General features: G+C 39.4%; 1 protein-coding gene across 1 annotated transcript in view; it reads left to right on the top strand.

Annotated features, from left to right (window-relative positions):
* enah (ENAH actin regulator) overlaps positions 1-24,582 on the top strand; it is a 397,680-nt gene that overhangs the window by 343,224 nt on the left and 29,874 nt on the right. The window contains exons 7-11 of the mRNA XM_060847991.1: positions 575-720; positions 10,273-10,330; positions 10,701-10,752; positions 15,760-15,826; positions 18,381-18,443. Of these exons, the coding sequence (XP_060703974.1) occupies positions 575-720; positions 10,273-10,330; positions 10,701-10,752; positions 15,760-15,826; positions 18,381-18,443 (386 nt within the window). The remainder of the gene's footprint in view (positions 1-574; positions 721-10,272; positions 10,331-10,700; positions 10,753-15,759; positions 15,827-18,380; positions 18,444-24,582) is intronic.

Raw genomic sequence — 24,582 nt, 5'->3', positions numbered from 1 at the left:
TATTTGATAGCTGTTAGTTTCCTTTCCGAATACATCATTCATTATGAGAAATTTCTTGGTATTTCCTTCCTCTTTCCCTAGCTCCAGCCAGGTAAACCCTCCAGCTTTGTATGACCACTTCACAAATTTGGTCTTCAAACTTCTACCAGTACATTGTCGTAATTTTTTCTGCTTAAGGTGCAAGCCTGGCTAACATTTATCGTTTTGTCTTCTTGAATTTAGGTATAGATCACACCCTTCTCTCTTTGATAGTTTTGAGTTTATAGAAATGTCTGCAACCTGAACTTCCACTATCTCCATGTTTCCAGTTAAAAACATTAAACAGCTTTCTCTGACCATCCCTGTCTTTTATCTTCAAAAGAAAGGGTCATGGCTCAATTTAACTGTTTACAACTGATATTAATGATACCTTTCTCTGCATGAAAGACACCTTCCATTTATCCTAGATTTAGAAACTATCTTACAAATTAAAAGATATAGTTACAAAACAAACTTATATAGGTCGTGCTGGTGACAATGTGATTTAGATTCGTGATTTTAAGTAAAATGGTCACTTTTTAAAATTTTTTTCCAGACTGATGAAGGTTCAAGTTCTATAACAGGCAGCATTGGTTCAGTGTCCACTTCTTCTAAAGTTGAGTCGTCACGGAGTAATGGAGCTCCGATTTCTATAGGAGGTACTGGTCTGATGGAAGAAATGAGTGCCCTGCTGGCCAGGAGGTGAGTTTTGACAAATTATTATGTTTAGTATGGGAAATATGAAGGGCACAATAGTCACGAAAAATGTTTAGTTCAGTTTCTTTCAATCATTTAGGACCAGATTTGACTCTATTATTCTTTGTGCCAGCTGTTTATTCTTTCCCTACAAAATCAAGAATTGATCCACTTTCATTGGTACGTCAGGGCAGTCACTGGGTGCTGAATTAGCTGCCAATTTTGGACAACAAAACAATTCTCCCAAATTTTAAATTACAAAATTGAGTATAATTATAGAGCAATTGAAAAGTTAAACTAATTCAGAACAACCACCACAAATTTAGAGTGTTTCGAAGCTGTTTTATAAGGAGTGTTGTGAAGCTTGTTTCTAAAACAAATTAACAGCTTTGGTAGTAGCAAAATGTTACAGTAATGGTTGTTGGAGCTGTTGTACCACAGAATTTGGTACTGGCCCCACTTCAGTAACAAAGTACAAATAATTAAAAATGTAGTGTTGACCTTGTGAAGCTACAAATCAGGGCTATTTGTTTGCCAAACCACATAGTGAGCGAGTGATCAACACAGCTGAGCAATTCCACAACCAATGGATTAAAGTTCTGCAGTCCTGCCACATCCAGTTGTGACTATGGTGGACAATTAAACAATTCACTGGAGGAAAAGGCTCCACAAATGTCCTCATTCTCAATAGTACGGTAGCCCAGCAAATCGTGCATTTGCAAATCTTTGCCAAAGATCAGGCTGAAACATTGGCAAGAATCTTCAGTGAGAAGTGCTGAGTGGACTAATTTTGGCCTCCTTCAGAGGTCTCAGTCATCACAGATTCGATTAACTCCAAATGATGTCAAGAAACAGTGGGAAGCACTGGATAATATAAATGCTATGAGCACTGACAACATTCTAGCAATAGACTTATACTCCAGAACGTGCTGCATCCTTGGCCAAGCTGTTCCAGTGCCAGTGCAATATTAGCATCTACCTGACAATGTGGAAAATTGCTGAGATATGTCCTGACTACTAAAAGCAATACAAATCCAACCCAGCAAATTACCACCTCGTCAATTGGCTTTCAATCATAAATCCAGTGATGGAAAACCCTATCAAGCTGCACTTGCTTTGCAATATCTTGCTCATAAACACACAGTTTTGGTTCCGCAAGAAGCATTCATCTGCTGAACTCGCTACAGCTTTGGTTTAAGTACGGGCAAAGAACTGAATTCCAGAGATGAGGAGAGAGTGACTAGCCTTGGCATCAGCGCTGCATTTGAGCAATTGTGGCATCAAGGATTTAATGAGAATCTGGGGAATACCGTCCACTGGTTGAAGTCACAGCTGGCAGAAAAGAAGATGGTTATGGTTCAAACATAGAAATGCCCGAGAAACAACAGCTCATGCACTGTCTGTTGAAAGAGAAACTCTTAAAGAAGAGTCATATTTAATTCAAGTTGGTCATTTCTGTGTATGTTTTAGATTTCCAGCTTCCGCAGCATTTTGCTTTAGAGATTGTTATGGTTGTTGGATATTGGTCCTCTCAGGACACATCTGCAGGAGTTTCTTAGGGTAGTGTCTTAGGCCTAATCATCATCTGCTGCTTCATCAATAACTTGTCCTCCATCATGAGATCAGAAGTGGGAATGTTCACTGATTGGGCAATGTTCAGCACCAATCATGATTCCCTGGGTATTAAAGCAGTCTGTGCCCAATGCAGTGAGATCTGGACTATATCCTGGTTTGGACTAACGAGTGGCAAGTTACATTTGTGCCACACAAGTAACAGACAATGACCATCTTATAACTGAGAATCTCACCAATTTGCTTTGACATTCAGTGACATTACCATTGTTGAATCCCCCATTATCAATCTTCTGAGACTTACTATTGACCAGAAACTGAATTGGACTAGCAATGTAAATACTGTGGCGACAAGAGCAGGTCAGAGTTTAGGAATCCTACAGTGAATAACTTGCCGCCTGACTCGCCAAATCCCTGTCCACCATAAACAAGGCACAAGTCAGGAGTGTGATGGAACGCTCCCAACTCTAAAGAATGAATGCAGCTCCAGCAGCATTCAAGAACCTTGATGCCATTCAAGACAAAGCATCCTCCTCGATTGGTATCATAGCCATCAACATCAATCCATACCACCACACATGCTCAGTAGCAGCAATGTATACCAGTTACAAGATGCACTGCAAAAATTCAGCAAGGCTTCTGAGACAGCACCTTCTGAGACAGATACATGGGAACACCATTACCAGTAAGTTCCTCTCCAAGCAACTCACCATCCAGATGTGGAAAATATCGCCACTCCTTCACTGCCACTGTCAGATTGACAGTAAACAGACAGCTCTGCTCTAAGAAGGTGGCTCCACCACCTCTTTCAGGGCATTTACGGATGGGCAATAATTGCTGGCTCAGACAGCAGCAATCACATCTCATGAAATAGACTATAAAATGTAGGAGCAGAAGGAGACCACACAGCCAGTGCTCTGCTACAGCCTTGTTCAAGAAAGATTGTAAAGATAATCTCAGCAACTGCAGACCAGTTAGTTTGTTAGTGATTCCAGAAACTGATATTCAGGATAGAATTAGTACTCGCATGGTGAAGGGTGGATTGATTAGGAAGAGTCAGCATGGGAATATCTAGAGACTAAATCATGTTTAATTAACTTCCTGTCATTTCTTTTCAAAAGAAGTAACAGAAAGGATTGATGTCGTATTTATAGATTTCAAGAAAGTGTATAATACAGTGACACACAACAAATGTGAGTAAAGTAATGTCATGTTATAAAAGTTATAAATATCTAATTATAAATAGAAAGCAGGAATCAGCAGCAGTGCTTCGCCTGGAGGCCCACTGAAGATGTTACCCAGTAGGGTGACAAACATCTGGAAATGAACCTTCCAGCTCAGCAAGCAAACCTACATCCAGGATCATTAATGTATAACTTGAATGGTTGCAGTCATAAGACTGACCCCTGTGGTACCCCACTAGTCACTGGCTGCCATCAGGATGAGTGCAGCTCCAGAAACACTCCAAAAACTTGACACCATCCAGGACAAAGCAGCCTACTTGAATGGCACCAAATCCATAAGCATCCAATCCTTCCACCACCGTTACTCAGTAGCAGCAGTGTGTCTTATCCACAAGATGCACTGCAGAAATTCACCAAATATCCTTAGACAGCACCTTCCAAACCCATGACCACTTCCACCTAGAAGGACAAGGGCAGCAGATACGTGGCAATGCCACCACCTGCCAGTTCACCTCTGAGCCACTGACCATCCTGACTTGTATATCTCCAATTATTTGTTATTGGGTCAAAGTCTTGAATTTCCTCCCTAAGGACATTGTGGGTCCACCCACAACAGGTGGACGGCTGCAGTTTAAGAAGGCAGCTCATCACCACCTTCTCAAGGGCAACTGGAGATGACCAATAAATGCTGGCCAGCAATAAAAGAAGACTCCAGTCCAGCATCTTATGAGAGGCCTTCTGGAAATACTGCGAGATCACATTGTTATGGACCAGGCCAGACCCCTCAAAACATTTCAAGAAAATAGCCTGGAACCTAACTTTTCTAGTTGTTTTAAGCAGGTGTAAAGTGGGTATTCCAGGAGTGATGCAGCTAGCCCATCTACGTAGTTTCAAACAAAATAGAATTTATTTGCAAGATTACTGAATGAAACACAAACAAAAGAGAACAGAATATAGAATAACTTAACCTATCTGAAACCCCAACAGATTATCCCAACTTAATGATGCTATTCCAAATTCCTGCAACAAACTCCATAAACACAACTTGGCAAAAAAGATAAAATCAAGCACAGGGTCTTAAGGAGAGGGAAATGGCAGAGAGATTTAGTATGAAACCTCCTTCCACTGTAGTCGTTTCTTTGGAATCCCTAGCTTAAACTGACCAGTAGCTCTGAACAGCGAGACTTTCTTAAATAGAGGTATTACATTAGCCATTTTCCAGCTCTTTGGAATAATTCCTATCTTGAGTGATTCCTGAAAGATCACCATCAATGTCTTCACAATTTCCTTAGCTATTTGCTATAGAACTGTGGTGTCATCAATCTGGTCCAGACGATTTATCCACCTTCAGACTTTAAGTTTCCCCAGCAGCTTCTCCTTAGTGATGGCCTCTACAACCAAAACCAAAACAAACCATCCAAAAACTGAGCTGGGAGAAGTACCCCCCCCCTCCGCCCTTCCATTGTGCAAGTGTTTTTTTTAAAAAACTTAAAAGCTTCTCCAGTTCGACCTTGACATCTCAGCAACTTTGCCTCATACGACCTTTTTGAAAAAAAAACAAGGACAATACAACCTTTTTAAAGGAACAGCAACATCACAACATTCACTAGATGTCCTTTGTCTGACTTGCTCATTACCCCTCAAAGAGTTCCGACATATTTGTCAGGTATGATCTCCCCTTGACAAAGCTGTGCTGACTCAGCCTTATTTTACCTTGCACTTCCAAATACTCTACAATCTCATCTCAATAATGGACACTAAAGTCTTACCAACAATCGAGGTCTGTCCAACCAGCCTATAATTTCCTATTGTCTGCCTCTCTGCTTCCTTAAATAGAGGTGTTACATTAGCCATTTTCCAGCTCTTTGGAATAATCCCTAACTTGAGTGATTCCTGAAAGATCATCATCAATGCCTTCACAATTTCCTCAGCTATTTGCTATAGAACTGGTCCAGACGATTTATCCACCTTCAGACTTTAAGTTTCCTCAGCAGCTTCTCCTTAGTGATGGCCACTACATTCATCTCTGCTCCCTGAATCTTTTGAAGTTCTGGTATGCTACTGTGAAGACTGATGCAAAGTGTCTGCAGTTTCTCCATCATATCTTTGTCCCCATTACTACTTCTCCAGCCTCATGTTTCAGCAGCATAATGTCCACTTTTGCTTCTCTCTTAACGTTTAGGTATCTTAAAAAAAAATCTCTTGCAATCTTCTTTTATTCTAGTGGCTAGCTCAGCCTCATATTTAATTTTCTCTTACCCCTTATTGCCATTTCTGGTATCCTCTGCTCGTTTTTAAAAGGTTTTTTATCTGGCTTCCCACTAGTTTTCACCACATTGTATGCTTTTTCATTTGCTTTTGTTAAATCTCTGACTTCCCTAGTCAGTCATGGTAGACTCGTCTTCCCTTTAGAATGTCTCTTCTTTAGGTAGATTTCCGCTGTGCCTTCGAAATTAACCCAGAAGTTTCTGCTGTTACTGCTCTACCATCTTCCTTACTAAGGCTTCTGTTCCAATAAACTCAGGATAGTTGTCTTTGTAGTTACCTTTATACTCAGGTAACTACTGATCTTTACATCCTATTCAAGCTTTTCCCTCTCACACTGCACTGTGTTTGCTCACATTACGATCACCACCTTTGTCAATTTCAATCTGCGTTATAAGCTAATTTACCTTGTTTTGTATATTATGTGCATTTAATTTCAACATCCTTAGTCCTGCATAGAATGTCCCTTCTCACAACTGCCCCTTATCTGCCGAGCCTGAAGTAAGATTCCTAAGCCCTTCTGTACTCTGTTCTGAAAAATGTAATAACCTCTACTAAGACCCTTCCCTGCCTCCACTATTTAATTGAAGGCCCACATTCACGGCCCTAATTCCGCATGATTCAGGTGGAGTCCACTTCATCAAACAGCTCTCTTCTCCCCCCCCCCCCCACTATGGTGCCAACATTCCAGAAATTTGAAACTGTTTCTTCCATTGCAATCTTTGAGCCACACGTTTACCTCTTTAACCTTGTTGACCTTTTGCCAATTAGCCTGTTGCTCATGTAGTAATCTGGAGATTATTACCTTTTGGTTCTGCTTTTATTTTAGTCCCACGCTGCTCGCATTGCCTCAGCAGAACCTCGTTCCCTGTCTACCTATATCATTGATACCCACATGGACCACGACAACTTCCTCTGCAGCCATGATGCGATATCCTGAACCCAGGCTTCGGAACTCTCAATGCTGGCCACAGAGAACAGTGTTCATTCCCTTGACTATACAATCCCTGATTACAACTATATTTCTATTTCATCCTTCCTCTTGAATGGCTCCCTGTATCATGGTGCTATGATCAGTTTGCTCATCCTCCCTATAACCCTTATGTTATCCACATAGCCGAGTAAAAAGTGAGGTCTGCAGATGCTGGAGATCAGAGCCGAAAATGTGTTGCTGGTTAAAGCACAGCAGGTTAGGCAGCATCCAAGGAACAGGAAATTCGACGTTTCAGGCCAGAGCCCTTCATCAGGAATGAGAAGTCATTCCTGATGAAGGGCTCTGGCCCGAAACGTCGAATTTCCTGTTCCTTGGATGCTGCCTAACCTGCTGTGCTTTAACCAGCAACACATTTTCGGCTCATTATCCACATAGCCAGCAAGATTCACAAACCTGTTAGACAAAAAAAAAGGGTTGAGGCTCCTTCAGTAATTCCTCCTACTTCCCTGATAATTGCACCTTCTGGTCCTTACCCACTGACCAAATCCAAGATAGTTATCTGAAGGGTGCAACTGGCTCCTGAACTGCAGTATTCAGGTAATTCTCCCCTCCCTGATATTCGAAGCTCAGACTCCAGTTCATCACTTTGAGTCAGAATTCCTTAAGCAACCAGCACTTGCTACAGATGTGGTCACTACAAACCTATATCATTATTAGTTATTACTTCATACATATACAGCACATCTATATTAGATTAGATTAGATTACTTACAGTGTGGAAACAGGCCCTTCGGCCCAACAAGTCCACACCGACCCGCCGAAGCGCAACCCACCCATGCCCCTACATTTACCCCTTACCCAACACTACGGGCAATTTAGCATGGCCAATTCACCTGACCCGCACATCTTTGGACTGTGGGAGGAAACCAGAGCACCCGGAGGAAACCCACGCAGACACGGGGAGAACGTGCAAACTCCACACAGTCAGTCGCCTGAGTCGGGAATTGAACCTGGGTCTCAGGCGCTGTGAAGCAGCAGTGCTAACCACCGTGCCGCACATCAGCTGACCCTGCATCTCTGATTTGCTTACTTAGTGACTCACACTAGTTAAGCTTCAATAGTAATCATATCAGTTGAGGCCTTTTTCAGGCTGATAGCTGTCCTCAGTCAGCTGAGTCAACTACCTTATGAACCTATCAATTAAACAACTGAATTTTAAACTTTTAAAATGGAAAAAGAAAAGAAAGATTTACAAGTTCGATTCCCACATTGCCTCCAAATTCCCCACACTATATACTCACTTGAACTGTCTCTCACATTGGTAGTGATCTCTTTTTCCTGAACAATAGGTAGCTTAGTGGTCCAGAGGTTGGGCTTGTACTCCTTGAATTTTAGGAGAATGAGAGTTGACTTTATTGAAACATATAAAAATTGTTTGTGCATAGTTCTTAAATTCTTCAGGTAGATGCAGAGATGTTTCTTTCCCTTTGTGGGACAGTCTAGAATCTGAGGACATAATCTCAAGAGTAAGGAGTGGCCCATTTAATACAGAGATGAGTTTTGTTTTCTCAGGTTGTAAGATCAGCCATGACCTAATTGAATGGCTTAGCCAACTCATTTGACTGAAACGTCTACTTCTGCTACATTTTATGGTCTTATGGAATTAAATAAAAAGAAACTAATTTGGAGTTAATCGCAGTTGATCACAAATTTACTTTAGGTAATGAGAGAAAGTTATCATTCTTATTTTCAAATTTCTTCATTGTCTTGCTACAATCTCTCTTATCTCTAATTGGTAACCTCTAACTGTATAACCTCAAAAATATCTGCACTCTTTTGATGAATCTTGGATTTTAATCATGCCACCATTTGTAGTCATGCTTTTTGCTACCCTGGAGCTCTCCCTTTTACTGTTTGCTTCATCATTGAAAGTTGGTTATTGTTAATAACCAATGTGTTGTGAATGTTGAATTTACTCAAACCTTAAGATGAAAGAAAACATGAGATTTAACAGTATAGCAGTCCTACATGTTTGAAACACTAGCCAACACCTTCCTTAAATAAATGTCTCGATTCGTACTAAGTGATCATTATTGTTGATTGATCTGCCTGCAGTTTGGAAGATAAATAATAGATTCAGAGCATTTAGAGTCCAGGAATATTCAGCAAGACTATAATGTGGGAATGGCTAAACTATAAAGGACTGACAACGATCAAGTTTGTCGTGGTAATTGAGTTGTTAAATAATCATAGCAACTTATAAGATATTAAGAAATAGGCACAGAAATGAGATATTGAGCATTTTTAAGGCAGTTTTGGATAGATCTTTGACTAACAAGATGGTCACAGGTTATGGAGGTAGACAGGAATTTTGTTTGTGAGCCACAATTACCTTACTGAATGTCAAAACAGGTTTGAGAGACCAGATGGACTTTTGTTGCATCTAATTCACATGTTCATATGAGTAGTCCATTCAGCCTCTTGAGCCTAATCTGATGTGACCTTTACTCTATTTTCTCCCTGACCTTCATAATCCTTAACTCGGTTATCTGTCTATGTGACTCAGTATTCAACATAATCTCTGCTGCTTGCTGGGGAAGTCTTAACTGGGACACACTCTTATTTTTAGGGAGAAGAAGATTCCGCTGCTTGGTGGAATTCTGGCTTTTGGTAAAGAAATATTCACCCTTTTAATTTTTCATCTTCCATCTCCAACACAGCCAAATCGGGGAGGTAGGCATTTCAGCTTGCACAATCTGTGCCAACGAAAAGGCTAAGGGACCATGGGGAATTGTCACTCAGAAACGATGCAATACAAAGCAAATTCAGTTATTACCTTTTTTGCAGAATTCTCTGTTGTTTCACTTTGCTTCAGTGGGAAATCTCACGATTACAATCTGTTTGTAAAATACAAAGTTCATCACATATTTGAGACTATAATGCCTAGATTTTGGGTCATTGGGAAAATGGAGAGTACTGAGGCTTTTGCATACATTCAGCCAAAACCTTACCGAATAAGGGAGCAGGCTTAAAATAAAAGGTCCACTCATTTTATTTCTTGCATATTGACCTGCGTCGATGAGATCTCTAACTCGTAACAGACCAGTGTCATGACTCAGTACACCAATATCCTCACTGTCACTCTTCTCTAAGTGGAAGGAACACTAACTGTGAAGCTCCATGCAACACTTGAACATTTAATCTAGGATGACGTGCCAGTGCTGTAAAGATTCCTATCATGAAACCAAGAACTGTGAATGCTAGAAATCTGGAACAAAAACAGAAATTGGTGGAGAAACTCAGCAGGTCTGGCAGCATCCGTGACCGGACCTGAAGCATTGACTCTGCTTTCCTTCCACAGATGCCAGACCTGCTAAGTTTTTTCTATGAATTTCTGTTTTGTATTAGTAAGGGCTCTGTTTCCAATGGCATAAGATACAAGGCAATAACCAAAGAGTTTTCCCCAGTATTGTGGCCAATCTTCTTGGTTTGCTAGGTTCACTTTCTTACTTGCATAGTTCTTCGTTCTCAATATCTCATTCACTTCCTTGTTTTTATGTATGTGGAACTTAAATTATGGAGTTACTTCTTTATTTCCTTCAGGAGGAGGATTGCTGAGAAAGGTTCAGTTCCTGAACCAGACCCAAAAGAGGAGAAGAATGTAAGTAGAAACATGTGATGTTGGATTCAGATCTCCATTGCTCACCTTATTTTAACATGTAATTCTTCCTTTCGTCTCTCCCAAGTACATTTTAATCGAAGTCGTTATTACCCAAGTCTCAGGTCTGTGCTCATAGCCTCTGAGTCAGAGTTGAATCAATATCAAGCAGCTGGTTACAACTGCTTTGTGAGAAAGTACTTTAAACAAAGGCTGCTGTCTTAGATAGAGTTTATTACTCACAGTTTTATGTATCAATTCTAATTTATACAAACCAGTCACAATTAGACCTATTTTGAGCACTTTCCATTTTTGCTTCATAACAAAGTAATAATTTTAAACGTATTATCTTTCAATTATTTACTTTCAACAGGAAGAATCTGAATCTTCAAATATGAAAGCCCCAACTGCAGTAACCACATCAGGTAGGTATGAACAACTAGTTGGCTCAATTATTAACGTGGAGAAAGTGAAGATTGCAAATGCTGGAAAGTCAGAGTCGAAAAGTGTGGCACTGCAAAAAGCATCCAAGGAGCAGGATGAAGAGCTTATGCTCAAAACGTTGACTCTCTTGCTCCTCCAATGCTCCCTGATGTGCTATGCTTTTTCCAGCTCCACACTTTTTGACTGTCAATTAATAACCTGTAATATTTTGCCTTGTGCTTTTTGTTTTCCAAGGTTTGGTGATAGATTTGTGTTCTCATAAGAACATGAGGAATAGGAATTCAGCCCTTTAAGCCTGCTCTGCCATTCAGTATGATCTCATCTTGTCCTCAGTTCCATTTTCCTGCCCGCTCTCTATAACCCTTCAACCCATTACTAATTAAAAATCTGTCTATCAATGTCCCAACTTCCACCAGACTCTGGGGTAGATTCACGAATCACAATCCCTTGAGAGAAGTAATTTCTCCTTATCAATATTTTAAATCTGCTACCCCTTATCTTATAGCTATGACCTGTCATTCCAGATTGCCCCACAAGAAAAAAATATCCTCTCTACATCTAATTTGTTAATCCCTTTTATCATCTTACATCCCCCAATTAGATTTGCTCTCATTCTTCTGAACTCCAGAGAATATAGACCTAACATACTCAATCTTTCTCCATAAAACAATCCCCTCATCTCTGCAATCAATCTAGTGAACCTCCTCTGAATGGCCTCCAAAACAACTATATCCCTTCTGAAATAAGAGGACCAAAACTTTGTGCAATAGTTCAGGTGCGGTTTCACTAATGCCTTGTAGAGTGTTGCAGCAACACATCCAAACCTTTATACTCCATTCCTTTAGCAATTAATGCCAAAATTCCATTCACCCACCTTATTAACAGTTTACCCACATACTAGCTTTCTGCAGTTCATGCAGGATGACACCCAGATCCCTCTGCACTGAAGTGCTTTGGAATTTCTCTTCGTAATAAGTTGCCTTTTTATTCTTCCAACCAAAATGGATAACCTTACATTATCCACATTAAACTCCATCTACCAAATTTTAGTCCAATTACCTAACCTATCCATTGCCATATGTAAAGTTATCTTTTCTTTATTACACCTTGCTTATCCACATAAGGGGAGGTGATGGCTTGGTGGTATTATTGCTATACTGTTAATCCGGAAACTCAGCTAATGTTTGGGGAATGTCCTGATGATGGTGAAATTTGAATTCAATTTTTTAAAAAAACACTTCGGACTTAAGAATCTACTAATGACCATGAAACTGTTGCCGATTAGCAGAAAAACTCACCTGGCTCACTAATGTCCTTAAGGGAAGGACATCTGCCTGATCTGGCCTACATGTGACTCCAGACCCAGAGCAATGTGATTGACTCTCAAATACCCTCTGAAAGGTCTACTAAGCCACTCAGTTCAAGGGCAGCTAGGGATGGGCAATAAATGCTAGCCAGCCAGTGCTGCCCATGTTCCATGTAAATCTTAATACATTGACAGTTGCTCAGTGATGGAGACAATTGCTGAAAATTCCACAATTTTCTGTAAAATCAATAGACTGGGTAATGAGTTAGTGTTTCTGCGCATGAAATATGCCATCGTAGATCTCCTGACCACATATCAGCACTTTGCCAAGGATTATTTTTTGCTGATATATTTTGCTGTTCCCATTTTGCTTCAAATCTGCTGCTGAAATCTTCATGCTTGCTTGTGTTATGATAGTAATGGAGTCTGATACTTTTTAAAGATTAATATCCGAGCAACAAATGACAAGAACTGAAGGACAAGATTTCACATAGAACATCGAACAGTAGATCACAGAAACAGGCCCTTCAGCCCACTGTGGCTGTACCAACAGTAATGCCTTGCTGAACTAATCCCACTTTCCTGCACATGGTCCATATCCCTCTATTTCCTACCTGTTTATGTGTCTGTCTAAATGCCTCTTAGATGTTGTTATCATATCTGCTTCTATCATCTCCCTAGTAGCATGTTCCAGGCATATATCACCCTCTGTGTAAAAATGTTGCCTTACACATCTCCTTTAAACCTTCTCCTTCTCACGTTAAACCTCTGCTGTCTAGTATTTGACATTACTCCTCTGGGAAAAAGATTCCCATCTTTCGCAAATATCTTAGTTGAATTCCACAAGAAATGTGTTTTCGATGGAATATTTTAAAAAATTTGTTGAAGGGATGAGCACATCACTGGCTAGGCTAACACAATGCGCATCCCTAGAGTTAACCAAATTGCTTTAGATCTGGAATCATGTGTAGGCCAGGCCAGACCAGACAAGAATGGCCAATTTTCTTCTCTAAAGAACATTAGTGAATGACAATTTATTTTGTTATTATATATGTATTATGTTACAACAATCAACAGTGATTACATGGTTTGATGAGGCCAACATTTTTTAATTCCATATTTTGATTGAATTCATTTTTTACCATCTGTTCTGGTGGGATTTAAACCCATATCCCCAGAACATTAACTTGGGATTCTGGATTACTGGTCCAGTGACATTGCGTCTGTGCTACCAGTTATCCTGAAGCCTCCCACTCCTTGCATATTTCTGAGTGTGGATGATAGTTTGCTAGATTTGAATCTGCAGCTGATGTAAGGATGTTCTTCCATGCCTTAATGGACTCTATCCTTGCTCATATTCCTGAGATTGCTTCTTTGTGTTTGAAACACAAGTAGTGGTCGCCATTAACGGGTTGCTGCTGTCAAGACAAATAGATGTTCTGCCTGTCACACAATGAGTAATAGCTATACAGATTTCAGTGCCGGTGTCAAATATGTAGGCCATTTGTTCCAAAAAGAGATGTGGCCAAATCAGACAGTATTTGCCTTCAACTGTTTATAAAAGAACAAAACAAGGTACTGACTGTACTCAACCAGCCCATGCTTATAAAATTCTCAATGCGGTGTCCAAGATTAGACACAGTTCTGCAATTGAACACTATTTGTTGGGTAATCCTTTGAGTGTGAAGAAACGCACTGACAACTAATTCAGGATTGTCAATTGAGCTTGCAGAGTGGTGCACTTGCATGTACTGAAAACTGCATGTATTAATACTAAAGTGCAGGGAAATACCAAACCAGACTCGCTAACACCGGATTCATAACACAGAGTAATTAAAACATTCAGCGCCCATCAAAATTGCTCAACTCTTCTTAACCAGACCTTACAAATAACAGTCCTTTGACACCAAGTTTATAACTTAAACTTTGAAGCTTTATTAACAATGTAACATTAGCAGAACACCGATGAATCAGAAAGTAATCTAATTAATATCTATGATCTAAGTCCAAAGTTCTTTGATCACCCACCCCTAGTCTTTGATAGGCAGAGGCAGTCAAGGGATAAATTTAAGAAAAAGAATTGTAAGTTGTCAGTTGAATAATTGATCCAACAGTGAATACAAAGCCTTCATGAAATTCAATGTGTTTATTACAGACACATAGGACCGTATCTTGCTTGAATTCTGAAGTCTTCAGTCAATGCAGGCTTCTGGAGACTTTTCCTAATATCTTATAGACTGGGGTTCTTTTCCCATGACTTTCATCAATGTGATACCTGGAGAATAACTGAAGAGAGCAAAACCAAAAAAACCTTTCCTAGCACATTCCAGAGCAACACTGCCTTTTTCCCAAAAACCCAGTTAAAAGAACATTCCAGCCTTTGGTTTCTGTATGTTTTTCATCACTGTCTGTGGTTGGATAGCTGGCTAGCATCAGTCCTCCCTTGATTGACCAATGCAACATCGAGGTGAAAATCAGTATTGCAGGTGCGGGAGATCAGAGTCAAGATTAGAGTAGTGATGGAAAAGCACAGCAGGTCAGGTAGCATCTGAGGAGCAGGAAAATCAATGTTTTGGGCATCGTTCCTGATGAAAGGCTTTTCCACTCTAATGCGGCATCGAACTTGGTTAAAATTTAAACAAAGCCTGGCAGTAAACTGTCAATAACCATAAATGAGTCCATTCTCCATGGCAAAATACTTACACCAATCAGAGTCCACATAAACACAGTGCAGATTCAAATCCAGGTTGAAAATGTTTTGCTGTAAAGAGAAATATAATAGGCCAGATTTTGCATTGAGATTGATGGTAAGGCTCATTGTTATTGTGGAAAACAATCTGAGAGCAGCTTCTAGAGTTTACATCTGACAAGTTAAATGTGTGAATTTGGAAATTTTGGATTGAAATACCTTACTCATTCACAAGTTGTGCTGTAACATTGCGCATATTTCAAGGATGGAAGTGATTTAGCTAGAACAATGGAACAAAATGGTACGGTTATGTAGGCAGTTGACAGATCACCAACTAGTGAAAAGGACATAGAAGAGCAAATATGCAGGGAAATTACAGAGAAATGCATGCAGAGTAAATACATGAAAATCTATAATGAGCGTGAGTGCTGCAACCTGTTATTGAACAGAGGGCCTTGGATTGCTGGAATGTGAACCTCCTGCCTAAATTCCAGCTTGTAGCTCACTGATACATATCCAACATACAATCAATCTCTCCACCTTCCCATTATGGAGGTATTTTTCTCATTTTTATTCATTCATGGGATGAAGGTCTCATCAGTTAGGCCAGCATTTATTGCCCATCCCTAATTGTCCAGAGAGCAGTTAAAAATCAATCTTATTGCTATAGGTCTGGAGTCACATGTAGGCCAGACCAGGTAAGGTGGCAGTTTTCTTCCCTTAAGATCGTTAATGAACCAGATGGGTTTTTTCCAACAATCAACAATGGATTCAGACTCTTAATTCCTGATTTTTATTGTATTCAAATTTGACTATTTGTTGTGGCAGAATTCCAACCCATGACCCAGGATATTACTGGGTCTAGGGGTTAATAGTTCAGTGGTGATACCTCTAGGCTGTTACCTTTGAAGCTTTTGTAGCAAATTGCCTTGATTAAACAATTTCACTTTTGAAAAACCATATTGTGATTCAAATGTATGCGTTTATTTTCAGAAACAACTAGAAAGCCTTGGGAAAGATCAAACACTGTAAATGGCAACAAATCGCCAGTAATTTCCAGGTAAGATCATATAGCAATTTGTAATGCAGGTATGCAGCTTACTGTGTTAAAGACCAGATCAAACACCCTTAATAATATATTAAGATGAGAGCCTTGATCCTAATTTCTTCTTATTCTAAAAGTTAAGTGCAAGGCATTGTGTTCCAGCTGCAATGTGATTGATCAAATTACTCAATTTTAGGTATAAAACACTTTACTTTGACACTTCAGTTAAAATACAGATAAAATAAAAGAAAAAATGGCTTAACTGTAATTGTATTGAAATGCTAAACAAAACATATATGTTAACTACAATTAATTAACTGTTCCAATTTAGTAACATTCCATAAATAGATCCTCGGCAAAGGCAGATTCATTAAAAATAGGTTGTCTCACGTGTAATTCTCGCAGCAGAAAGAGAATTAGCTTTTAGCTTTAACAGAGGAAGAAATAAAAACTTCCCATCAAGACCCCAAAAACTACAGAAAGCTAAAGCTAAAAGTTCTGCTTCAATGGGAGCTTGACCCCACCCATTCAGGCTGCTTCTATTGTTGCAATTTTCTTTTTTTTAAAAAAAAAACCAAGGCCTCACAAGTTGTTTACTTTATTGGCTTTGAGCAGACCATTCAATACCTCTGTCTCAACTTTTCTTCATTAAAAAAACCCAGGACAAAAGACATTAAAGCCTTAGTATTGTTGCAACACAATGCTTTGTTAATTGTTAAGATGTTCTGCAGTGAGCAGGAAGATGTGAGTTTGTCCTCAGATAATGTGTAGATGCTGGAGATCAGAAATAAAAACTCAGCAAGTCTGGCAGCATTGGTGGAGAGAGAAACAGAGTTAAGGTTTTAGGTCTGAGATGGTAGCTTTTCAAAACTCTGTATTTACCAGGAATTTAGGTTTATCCTCCTTCAGAACATGAGTTTCTGATATCAGACAGATATCCAGGGAGTAATTTTGATCGGCTTTGACCTGAGAGTTGTTCCTTCTTTTATTGTTGTATACTGGAAAGCTATGAGGAAAGGGCAGTGACTTAAAAATAAAACAAAACAGTTTGATCTAGAGCAAACAGGACCTAGAAATTTCACATCAAAGAAATTGTTCTGTTGTGTCCAGCTGACAGAAGTTGGAACTGCCTTCAAATGAAGCTGTACTTATATTTTATTTTGACCGCTTTATGTGGTGCTCTTGTTTTTCATCATGTTAAGCTTAGCTGAGTGGTAGTTTTGCCTTCCCTGAATCAGAAGTTGTAAATCAGTTCCTACCACAGGAGTGATCACATAATCTGAGCTGACCTTTTGTTGCAACCTGAATACCCTGCAGACCCTGGCCTCCTTCATACACCATAGCAGGCAACATACAAAAATATACCACATTTAGACTACATCCCTGTCTCTTGGCTTGCAATTGTACTTCCTTTTTCATTTTTCAGGTTTGAGGACAGACATTTTAAGGAGAATTCTTTGTTCTTTTAATCATAATATTTATCAGTTATATCTATATTAAAAGTTATATCTATATTGTTAAGAAGCAATCTTTTCAATTTACAACTCTAAATTTGAATTTCATGACAAAAATCATCTTTCAAACACCCCTAAGGGTTACCAGGGATTTGGGTTTATTCTCTTCTGTCTTTTGCGGAACCTAAGCAATGCTGGCAAGAAAGAAAGAATGTGAAACAAATTTCTGATGTTGCCTTTTAAGTTAAACAAAAAAGAACAGAAAATGCTTTTTTGAAAATACAGTACTTTTGAAGTATTATGGTGACTGTTGTAGTGTAGCACAGCAGTTAGTTAGCAAATACTTTTAATTTTGAAATTACGTACCTACTAAGAGGCTTTGTTTATGAATCACCAGTAATTGCCTCCTTATTGCTGTTATTCCTTGTATAACTCTCCAGAAATGTTTCTCTTAAATAGACATTAGCTTAGAGGTTAAGAGAGGTTGAATAACGTACATGTAGAAGGGAGGAGGAGCTGTCTACTGTGTGTGTAACCAGGAAGGCTGATGTTTGTGCTATGAGAGCAGAGGGGATAAAGACAGGGTAGTCATTGTTTATTGAGATGGAGGAAAGAGGGGTAGATGTCAGTGTGTTGGGATGGAGAAGAGGGCAGAGTGGCCAATTACAGTATGTGGGGGACAGGACAGGGACTGATTGCTGTGAATCAGTATTTTAGTGGATGTGTATTGCCACCAACCTGACACTGCAGCCTGCAAAATGGCAGAATCCATCGGTTTCAGTAGTGGCATATTTTGAGCTGAGTACCTGAAATAAGTTATTTTATGAACATTTGAAGTTTAGAATTTACTTTGTGATATTTTATGTACAATAACAATTTTTTTAAAACAAATACACTGGACTGGTACTTGGTAATTATCATATAAAATTGGTTTATGCCCCAATTGTACAAGAAGTTGTGGAGTAGCCAACATTGTTTGCAATTCTTCAGTAACTTCCCAATTGTGATTATTGGGAGCGTACTTTTAGGAGAAGATACGTTTATGTTGGTCCTGATCCTTTGACACATCCACAATAGTGAGAATTTAGTTTCAAGCTTTCTTTTCTTTCTCATAGACGAGATTCTCCGTGGAGAAATCAGCTGATCTCTGACAACAAGTTCTGTGATACATTAAACAGGTACCAGCTGGCCTGTTGAGTCTGTTTGTAAAAAAATTAAAAATCAGTGTGCATTCTCCAAAATCACCAATGAGGGTCAGAGCCCTGCTGTGCATGGGATTGTTGGATGTGTGTTAATCTGCATGCCAAGTGTGATTCTTGTTTGTGTGAAATTGGAGTGGGGTCCAATAATTTCCCATTTTTCTGCTCTTGTTTTCTCTTTCCTGTTGTGAACAGTTGTTTACTTCATACCTTATAGATATACGGGGAGCACAAATAATTTCACCAAATGAAAGTTTTCTCACTGTAGAGTTTTCTACCACAACTTAAAGTTATGGTGCCTCAATTATCCCTAATAACAGATTAAATTTCTAAGATTTCAATTTGCGTCTTTCAAAATTCACATGTTTCTCAGTTGAAGCATGAAAGGTACAGACCACGTAAATCATCTATCACACAAAGGATTGCCAAGATTGTTGGGTTAACCTTTGACAAGAAGCCTTTGTGTTGCATGAAATAGAATTTTGGACAGATCAACCCCCCGCCCCCAACTCCATCAGCTATTAACCTCCAAATTGAATTCAAATTTTCTGACACTTAATTCCCCATCTTCTTCCCAAAACTTATGAAGGAAGATCTACTTGGGCATTGAGTCATAGTATCCACTGTTGAAAGGTCATGTGCCCTATCCAGCTGTAAACTGAGGTCATGTATCATAGATTAGCACTTTTCCTTGGTTTCTACTTGTGTCAAAATTTTCAAAGTTTGTGTGCTATTATTGGTTCGGCAAAATTAATTTTGGCCGAATTGGTTTAATCATGTTCCATTCTGAAAGACAGCAGCAGTACTTTGCATTGTGAGACAGGTTAGTTTGATGTATTGTATGATTTTTTTTAATGCTCTGAATAAATGTTTCTTGTGTGGAACCAATTCATGTTTGTCATACCAAGTTGCATGTATGAAACAACACATGAAAAAGGAGCAGAAGAGCCTGCTCCAATATAAAATATGATCATGGCTGACCTTATCTACCATGATTTCTCACCATTGCAGAATCTTGTAGTAATTGGGAAGTCATGTTGAAGTTGTATAGGATATTAGTGAAGCCTCTTAAGTCAGTTATTTGTGTTGGGCACCATGTGTAGCGTGTTAAAGTTGGCAGATGACACTAAGATGAGTGATAAAGTGTGCAGAGGGATTATAGATAGGTTAAATGTGTGGGCAAGAGTCGGCAATATGAGGTCCATTGTGGTAGAAATAACAGTAAAATGGACAATTATCTAAATGGTGAAAAATTGCAGCATGCTGCTGTACAGAGGGACTTGGGTGTCCTTGTGCATGAATCATAAACGTTGCTTTGTGGGTTCAACAAATAATTAAGAAGGCAAATAGCACATTGTCCTTCGTTGCAAGAGGATGGAGTTTGAAAGAAGGGAGGTTATGCTGCAGCTGTACAAGGTGCTGGTGCGACCACTCCTGGAGTACTGTGTACAGATTTGGCCATCTTTCTTGAAAGAGTATGTACTAGAACTGTAGAGGCTGCAGATGACGTTCACTAGGTTGACTCTGGAGTTAAGAGGGTTGGCTTGTGTGGAGAGATTTAGTAGATTGGTACTATACTCATTGGAATTTAGAAGAATGAAAGGAGATCTTATAGAAATATATAAAATTATAAACAAAATAGATAAGATCTAAGCAGGAAGGTTGTTTCCACTGCCAAGTGAAATTAGAACTAGAGGTCATAACCTCAAAATAAGGGGAACCAGATTTATGACTGAATTGAGGAGGAACTTTCTCGCCCCAATAGTTGTGAATCTGTGGAATTCCCTGGCCAGTGAGGCAGTTGAGGCTATCTTGTTGAATGTTTTTAAAGCAAAGATAAATTTTTGAACAGTATAAGAATTAAGGGTTACGGTGAGTGGGTGGCTAAGTAAAGCTGTGTCCATGAAAAGATCAGCTTTGATCTTATTGAATAGTAAAGCAGGTTCGAGGGGCCTATTCTAACGTTCTAACGCTCGTATTTCTAACGTTCTTACATTCTCTTCAGGAGTATTGTCTCCAGTTCTGATTGCCCTGTTATAGGAAAGATATTGTTAAGCTAGAGAGGGCTTAGAGAGATTTTACCAGGATGTTACCAGGTCTAGAAGATTTGAGTTACAAAGAAAGGCTGGAGCCATTTTCACTGGAGTGTAAAAAGGTTGATAGGTGACCTTATAGAGGTTTATAAAATCATGAGGGGTATAGTTAGGGTTAATAGTAGGTGCCTTTTCCCTAGGAGGGGGGGATTTCAAGACTAGGGAGCATATTTTTAAGGTGAGAGGAGAGAGATTTTAAAAATACATGAGGGACAATTTTTTTTACACAGGGTGATTCATGCATGAAATGAACTTTCTGAGGAAGTGGTGGATGCTGGAATAGTTATAACATTTAAAAGACACTTAGACAACTACATGAATAAGAAAGGTTTTGAGGGATATAAGCCAGAAGCAGGCATGTGGGCCGGTTTTATTTTGGGATTTTGTTCTGCCTGGGTTGGAATAAAGGGTCTGTTTCCATTTTGTATGACTGGATTTAACATATACCTTGTTTTATCTGCTTATAAAGCTGCAATATAGTGAAGCTGAAGGCTTGGAAAGCCTTTTGGTTGTAAGAAGAATGAAGGCGAGAAGTTCCAGTTTTGAAAATTGCAAATAAATCAGACTTAGAGCAGTTGACCACATGGTGAGTTTTTATTTGAGCATGGGACAATATATAGAGGGCAAATATTGCAATTTTAACAAGTGACAGCTCAGAATTAAATGTGTAAGTAAGTAAGCAAGGTTGTTTGATGAGAATTTGAAGACTAGACTTGAGGGCAAGTTTGCCATCTTTTTAATGAGTAAGAGTTTGGAGAACCTTCTCAGATGTAGGGCATTGTTCAACTCTTTTCTGGACATGGGTTTATTTAGAGTTGGAACATGAAGATGAGATATGATATATTAGATTTGCCCTTGTGAAAGCATTGTTTTTGATAAAGGTTTTAGTGTCATTACAAATGTGAAAGAAGGAATATGGTGCTAATCGAGGCCCTACTACTCCATAAGTCATTTAAATGTTAATGGTATAAATGTTTGGATGCAAACACCTGCTTCCCTTTTGTACTGTAGTGAAGAGAAACACAACCTTCCAGGCTTCTTTGGTGAATATTAAAGATAAAACGCATCCCTAAAAACAAGTGGTAAGACTGCTTGATACCCAAACAGGAATCCAGCTTTTTGTTGTTCATCCATGGGTTGAGGGCCTCGCTAGCTAGACCAGCATTTATTGTTCATCCCAGAGGGTAGTTAAGAGTCAACTATATTGCTGTGGGTCTGGAGTGGCATGTAGTTCAAACCAGGTAAGAATGACAGTTTCCTTCCCTAAAGGACATTAGTGAACCAGAGTTTTTCGACAGTTGTTAATGGTTTTATGGTCATCATCAGACTCTTAATTATTTACCAAATTCAAATTCCACTATCTGCTATGGTGGAATTTGAACCCAGATCCATAAAACATTTCCTGGGTTTCTGAATTAGCAATCCAGCGATAATGCCACTGGGCCATCGCCTCCCCATAATTGTCGACCGATTGAAGTTTTTCCAAACAAAACTGCATTTTAGATGGAAATCAAGATGGTTCCAAGTCTTTGGAAAGTGGTCACAGTTCACATTCTCAGGATTTACAAGGTAGTCAAAGAGTTGAGACATGAAAGCTTATTAGGATCTTAAATACCCCAACAAGAGTATCTTGCCGCTTTGCTGTAGCTTTGAAGGATTTGCTTCATTTTGACTCCCTACTTTGTGAAACAGAAACCAAGTCCAAAACGTTTGCTAGACAACCATCAGCAAAAACTCAATAACCTCTTCCAAAACTAGGTTTTTAGCAAATAAGGGCAATAAACCTCATCTCTTATCTCTGTAAAAGCTTTGCATGGCTGTGCTTGAAAATCTTTTGCTTTCCAGAAGCAGCAGATGTTGACTTAATTTTCCTGAAATCCTTTTTAATCCAGGAAGTGTACACTGTTTTAACACTGTTTATGAGAGGAACCTCGCTTATCGGAAGGACACGGATGGGGAGTATTTTGTTCAGTTAATCGAATTCTGAATAATCGAATGCCGGATAATCAAGGTTCCTCTGTATATGCCTAATACCAACTAAGATCATAAGATGGATGAAGGTGAATCTATGTAGAAAGCATAGATGGCACGGAGTACATTAAGGAATTGGGAGCTGTTGATTAGACTTGACATATGCATGGGGGCCCAATAAAGAGCTCAAGGTGAGACAATAAAGGATAATAAAGGAGAAAAACAGCTTGAATTCAGATGGTACTTTGCAGGTGTCTCACGGCACTTTACAGCTGAAGAAGTACTTTTCAGGTATAGCTACTCATGTAATGTAGGAACACCAGTCTGGTGATTCCAGAGAATAGGAGGAATTTTCTTTGGGTAAGTCTCCTGTTCTTCTTTCCAAATAGTGCCATGGGATATTTCATGTTTGACAACAAAATTATCTCTGATGGTACAGCACATGTTTTTTTTTCAGTTGAGCCCTGGATTTGGACTTTAACACTTGTTGTGATCCCACCTGATGCTACTCCTGGACAAGTTAACTCTGAGTGAAACCTGACTTGATGGATCATATGTTTACTTTTTGTGAGCTAACATGTGATCAATCATTGAAACATATTTACATGAGGCTGCAGATTCTCTTTAACAGAACAGAAGTTTATTATACAAAAGAAAAAAAATCTACATGTGTAAAACAGTAATAATAATTTTAAAATTCACAAAACAAAATCTCATCCTGTTTGTTGATACTATCCAATATAGAAACTCTCAAGTCCAGAGAAGCTGCATCACAACTCAACTCTTTCAGGTTCTACTTACACCTTTCGTGTTCTATGTCTTGGATTGTGGAGACAATTTGAGAAGCCCTTTCCAAGCCTGCTGACTTGACATTTCAGAAATCTGAGAGATGAAATATTCGCGGTTTTAATAATCTCAGATGTCTAACCATATTCTCCTGGTTTGGAGGTTTTATAAAATGAACCTGCTTGTCCAGATGACTTGTTCCCTGGACTGTGCTGAACTATACTGAGGAGAGAACAGATGAACAGTTCCACTCATATTCCATGAAGTCCATCTGGCTGACCTCATTAAATTCACTACATCTTTCTCCGTCTAAGTCTAGGGATGGAGACCTGTCCTTTCTCTCATAGTCTCTCCTGGGACGTTTTCACACTGGGTCCGAATTTTCTGACTGAGCATTGGATAGAGGCGGTGTGAACCAAACCATATCCCACCTCTTTCGCCCAGACCATCTTGGAAGAAATTCATCCTCTTTTTCAGGTAGTAAAGGTGCCAAGGCTGCAACATTCACCCTGTCCATCTCAGACTTCAAGATTCCTTCAACGCTAAATGAAGGGGGAGAACCCACAGGCTCTAATAGCCTTTCCAACTGTTCTGAAGGGCCGGTTTGTTTTGCTCCTGTGCGGTTGCAATTTTGCGGCTTTCATGCAGGCCATGTGCTTGTTCAGCCCACCTCACTGACCCAAACTTTGTATGCCATGGGACCTGACCTCAGACTGGCCATGTATGTCACCCATGCAGGGTCATTTCTGTAGTTTCAGCACCAAACTTTCCCCTGAAATAATCTCTCTCTCTCACTCTCTTCGAGGAATCTGGTATCTGGCATTGGTGTAAATAATTCTCGCAGTTTTCTATCATCATCCCCGTGTTTGACAAATGAACTCTATGCACATCCACCCACTTTGAGTGAGTTTCCACAATAACTAGGAACATTGAGCCCATGTAAGGGCCAGCATAGCTGACATATAACCAAGTCCAGGGTTTACCCAGTCATTTCCATGAATGCTGCTGATGGTAATTTTTGTCTTTGTTGGCACTCTGGACGCTGCTCCACTAACACGCTATGTCTGCATTCAATCCTGGCTGCTAAACATAACTTCTTGCCAACATTTTCATTTTGGAAACCCCTGGATTACCCTGGTGGAGTTCATGCTGCGTCTGGCAGTGACCTTTGCTCAGGGCAAATCACTGTTCCTCCCCATAATAAAATATTAACTTGTATGGTGATCTGGTCTTGCCGTGTCCAGAAAAGTTTCAGTTCTGGCTGTGAT

This window comes from Hemiscyllium ocellatum, chromosome 3, assembly GCF_020745735.1.
Source record: "Hemiscyllium ocellatum isolate sHemOce1 chromosome 3, sHemOce1.pat.X.cur, whole genome shotgun sequence".
In the NCBI taxonomy this organism is placed as follows: Eukaryota; Metazoa; Chordata; class Chondrichthyes; order Orectolobiformes; family Hemiscylliidae; genus Hemiscyllium; species Hemiscyllium ocellatum.
Note: the sequence above shows the minus strand (reverse complement) of the source record. Positions and strands in the feature narration are given on the sequence as shown.